General features: G+C 47.4%; 1 protein-coding gene across 1 annotated transcript; it reads left to right on the forward strand.

Annotated features, from left to right (window-relative positions):
• Positions 1–516: 516 nt before the first annotated feature.
• Positions 517–4,596, forward strand: aldh8a1 (aldehyde dehydrogenase 8 family, member A1; the record flags this gene model as incomplete). Its single annotated transcript, XM_083688534.1, has 7 exons — positions 517–663; positions 1,425–1,572; positions 2,194–2,349; positions 2,656–2,805; positions 3,029–3,285; positions 3,588–3,749; positions 4,144–4,596. The coding sequence occupies 7 exons, from the start codon at positions 517–519 to the stop codon at positions 4,594–4,596; spliced, it is 1,473 nt and encodes a 490-aa protein (XP_083544660.1).
• Positions 4,597–4,839: the final 243 nt, after the last annotated feature.

Consider the following 4,839-nt stretch of genomic DNA (forward strand, 5'->3'; position numbering starts at 1 on the left):
TCACTACATGACATTAATTTGTGGTTTGATTGTTTTAATTTGGAAGTTGGCTATGCTTGAATTATTGTATTATACATTGCAAAATCATTTCATTTATTTTTGTATTGTTTTGAAGCGTGTTTGAACCAAGGAAACGAATACCTGCCTGTGGTCCGCATAATATGGCTTTTCTCCCTTGTCATAGAAATATGGAAACTGATTTTGTCCTCATTCTAAAGTCAATGAACAGCTAGTCCAGTTTGCAAGCCTGCCTCTACACGATATCCATTGGTGCTGTATTCTATGAATAACCACTTCAGGACTTTCTATTGGTTAAGGGGCATGATAATTTATGGGTAGAGGTGCCACGCAGGTGAACAAATTTTGTACAGTGGGAGGGCCAGGTATGTCCCGTTACTCGCTTTTGAAATTGACTATTTCACCCTGCGATCCTGAAGCGTTGTGTCACAGCCTGTTACACCATTTCTACCTCTTTTACAATTTCCTTGTTTTAAACGACGCTATTATTTGCCAGCCATGCCGAAAACTGCAGACCAACGGGCGCATCTGGTTCTGGAGAATTACATCGGAGGAAAGTTCGTCCCATGCTCCAGACACATCGAGTCTTACGACCCATCCACTGGGGAGGTGTACTGCAAAGTGCCTGACAGCGGCGAAGATGAGGTGGGTTAAAAACGGCAGCCAGCCCACTGGTCCATCGCGCAACATTTAGTTTTCCAATCATGGGTGATTTACACGTACATCCACTGTCCACAAATTGATGGATGCGTGCTCAAGAGTCGCTACAATGTAAAGTTTGCCAGTGTTCTGCTTGTAAGATTGTAGTTAGATACATTGTAATAATCACTGACAGGCTACTGTGTTGCAATATGTATTGTGTGATATGAAATATGCCCAATAATGCATAATGCAAAAAAAATAGTATCATTGCTTAGTCACTGGGATGCACCTTTGGTCTTTGCAGTCAACAAACAAGCTAATGATTAAACCCACGTACTATGTACCGTGGACCTGTTGCGGAGTTGTTGCGTTACATTTGAATGAAAACTGGACATATTTGAAGTGCCCAATTCCTGCAGATTTTTCAGGTGCACTTTCAAGCTGTGAATCTCCCGTTCTACCACATCCCAAAGGTGTTCTATTGGATTCAGATCCGGTGACTGGGAAGGCCACTGAAGAACACTGAACTCATTGTCATGTTCATGAAACCAGTTTGAGACGACTTTTGCTTTGTGACATGGTGCATTATCATGCTGGAAGTAGCCATTAGAAGATGGGTAAACCATGAGAAGGTGTACAGGTGTTCCTCCACCTCCACCATGAGAAGGTGTACAGGTGTTCCTATTAAAGTGTTCAGTGAGCGTACACTTCACACACAGAGTACCAACTCCTTGTCACAAATCCGGCCATCTGATTGGTTCCAGGTGGAGGCTGCGGTGCAAGCGGCCAAAGAGGCCTTCCCTGGTTGGTCGGCACGTAGCCCAGAAGATCGGGGCCAGATCCTCAATAAACTAGCTGACCTGATGGAGGCTCATCTGGAGGAGTTCGCCCAGGCCGAGTCCAGAGACCAAGGTACCATATAGACCATATAGGCTACATATTTTTTTTATTCTAACCGTGGTCCATGATGACTAACTCTTAGACAAGAGTGATTGAGGGACCTGACTACATGATGAATATATGCCATTCAGCAATTCCTTGTATCCAAAGCAACTTACAGTACAATGAGTACACACATGTTTTGTATATATACGCCCAGTGGGAATCAAACCCACAAAACATATTGGTTTCACGATTTTGACATGACAACACTTTTATACGTATTGAATATGTATACAAATACCTTTAAATAAAAGCTGAGACTTGATACCTTAACCTCATAGTTATTGTTTCATTTCAAATCCAAACTTTTGGAGTATAGTGCCAAAAGAAGAAAATGTATTTCACTGGCCCGTTACTTGCGCAGAGCACTGTTGGTTATTCGCATTGTGCTTTCACAGACTGATGTTGTGATGTCAATGGGAGATTTGTGCAGAAATTCCAGACGAGCCCACAAACCTAGGTTAGGATAGGAGTTTGGGAAATGGGTCAGTTTGGATGGCATCAGACCTTAAGTGTTTTCAATTGACCCATTTCTTCTGCCTTTGATAACTTCATTAACCATCCTCTCTCTTTGTGCCGACCGTACGACAGGGAAAACCATCACGTTTGCCCGGACCGTGGACATTCCCAGATCGGTGTACAACTTCCGGTTCTTTGCCTCATCCGTCCTCCACCACACCACAGATTGCAGCCAGATGGACCACATGGGCTGTATGAACTACACTGTCCGCAGCCCTGTGGGAGTGGGTGAGTGTGTGTGTGTGTGCGTGCGTGTGTGTGTGTGCGCGCGTGTGGGTAAAAGTCCTTTAAAGTTTTAAAGCTGTTTTGAAGCTTGTGAATTATTTATGGGTTAGAGCAACCTTCGTTTACGAGTATTGCAGTCAGAGTCTGGGGAAAGGTCTTTCATGCTTTGTAACTCTGTCTCTCTCTCTATGGTGTGTGTGTGTGTGTGTGTGTGTGTGTGTGTGTGTGTGTGTGTGTGTGTGTGTGTGTGTGTGTGTGTGTGTGTGTGTGTGTGTGTGTGTGTGTGTGTGTGTGTGTGTGTGTGTGTAGCTGGTCTGATCAGCCCCTGGAACCTGCCCCTGTACCTGCTCACTTGGAAAATTGCCCCTGCCGTTGCCACGGGCAATACAGTGGTGGCCAAGCCCAGTGAGATGACCTCCGTCACAGCCTGGATGATGTGCAAACTGATGGAAGAGGCTGGTAGGACTACACTACTGTAGCGGGTATAGGGGTCTGAATACTGTTGAGAATTAATTACTTGGAATTATTAACAATATTCTTGGCCAGGGCTCACTTGAAAAAGAGATGTAAATCTCAGTGTGACTTCTCTGGTTAAATAAAGGATTAAAAAAGAATAAAAATCCCTACATCCCTCTCTTCCTCCCTCCACTCCTCTCTCCTTCGACTCGATCCCTCTCTTCAGGGTTCCCAGCGGGCGTGGTCAACATGGTATTCGGCACTGGCCCTCGGGCGGGCGATGCCCTGGTAGGCCACCCAGACGTCCCGTTGGTCTCCTTCACTGGCTCCACGGCAACAGCCCAGCGAATCACAGAGCGGAGTGCCCCCTATTGTAAGAAACTGTCGCTGGAGCTGGGGGGTAAAAACCCCGCTCTGGTGTTCGCCGACGCAGACCTGGACCAATGTATCGCCACCACCGTCCGCTCCAGCTTCTCCAATCAGGTGAGAGGATTACCCAGAAGGATCTAGTGAGAGAATGGCTAGCCAATCAGGTTTTGGGACATTTGTAGTTAATCCAATCAGACGATGAACTTCTGCACATAGTTGGTTCAGTTTAAGTGTCCCTTTCAAGTACTTGAGAAAGTATTTAACTGGGGGCCTATTTTTGCAAGCTGGGACTGGGTTTGCAATTTTGTTGGCCACAAGGTGGCGATCAGGGTTCATATTTTACCAGCAGGCATAAAAGTAGCAGCTCCTTCTCACATTCCTTCTCCACCTAAGCCATATTCTCTCTCTCTCTCTAGGGTGAGATCTGTCTGTGCACCAGTAGGATCTACGTGGAGAGGAGCATTTACCCAGAGTTCCTGGAGAAGTTTGTGGCGGCAGCACGGAAGTGGAAAACGGGTGTGCCCACTGACCCCAACAGCAACAACGGAGCTCTGATCAGCAAAGAGCACCTAGAAAAGGTCGGGCCCCGTGAAACAACTACTGTTTGTAATGTATAAAACACAGTATTGAAGGAATGAATACATTTGATATGACTATTTTAAAATACACATAAAGTTACTCCACACACTACACAATTCACACATTATCGAGGATAAATACACAGTCAAGTCAAAGGACTTATTTCCGTTGTGGTTCTCGTAGTTGTGGTGCTCATTATAGGTTTGTGACAAGAATTATGCGCAGGATCGCAATTCATACTTAGAGGGATGGTGACATTATACTTCCTCCCTTTTCCTTCTCTCCCTCTGTCCCTCACCCTTGACCTCCGCCTCTTAACGTTTTTTAAAATCTCTATATGTACACAAATGATCCGTTTAAGCTAATCTCTTCCCTCCCCTCCTCTCCTCTCAGGTGCGTGGCTTCGTGACCCTCGCCAAATCCGAGGGCGCCACCGTGCAGTGCGGCGAAGGCGTGGACCCCCTGGAGCTCCCCGAGGGCAACGCCGGCGGCTACTACATGCGCCCCACCATCATCACCGGCGTCTCAGACTCGTCCCGCGTCATGCAGGAGGAGATCTTCGGCCCCGTCACATGCGTGAGCCCCTTCGACGGCGAGGACGAGGCGGTCGCCAGGGGCAACGGCGTGCGTTACGGGCTGGCGGCGACCGTGTGGTCCAGCGACGTGGGGCGGGTGCACAGGGTGGCGCGGAGGCTGCAGACGGGGCTGGTGTGGACCAACTGTTGGCTGGTGAGGGATCTGAACCTGCCCTTCGGGGGGATGAAGAGTTCCGGGGTGGGGAGGGAGGGGGGGAGGGACTCGTACCATTTCTTCACTGAGGTGAAGACTATCACCATCAAACACTGACGGAAGGGAAGAAGGAGGAACACCAACCCTAGCCCTTGGTATTCCTGTCCATCTGACAACAATACATGTACAGGTTTAACCTAATATATATATCTATATCTTACTGTCACCTATCCAGTCCTTTCAGATCTGCAGAAGGACCTAGAGCCTATGGTCTAGGGGTCAGGGAATTGTTAGTCAGGGTTCTGGTCAATAGAGGAACCCTTAGACCCTAGAGTGTTTTCAGAAACATGGTTCCTCTCC

This window comes from Argentina silus (assembly GCF_951799395.1).
Source record: "Argentina silus genome assembly, chromosome: 17".
Classification (NCBI taxonomy): domain Eukaryota; kingdom Metazoa; phylum Chordata; class Actinopteri; order Argentiniformes; family Argentinidae; genus Argentina; species Argentina silus.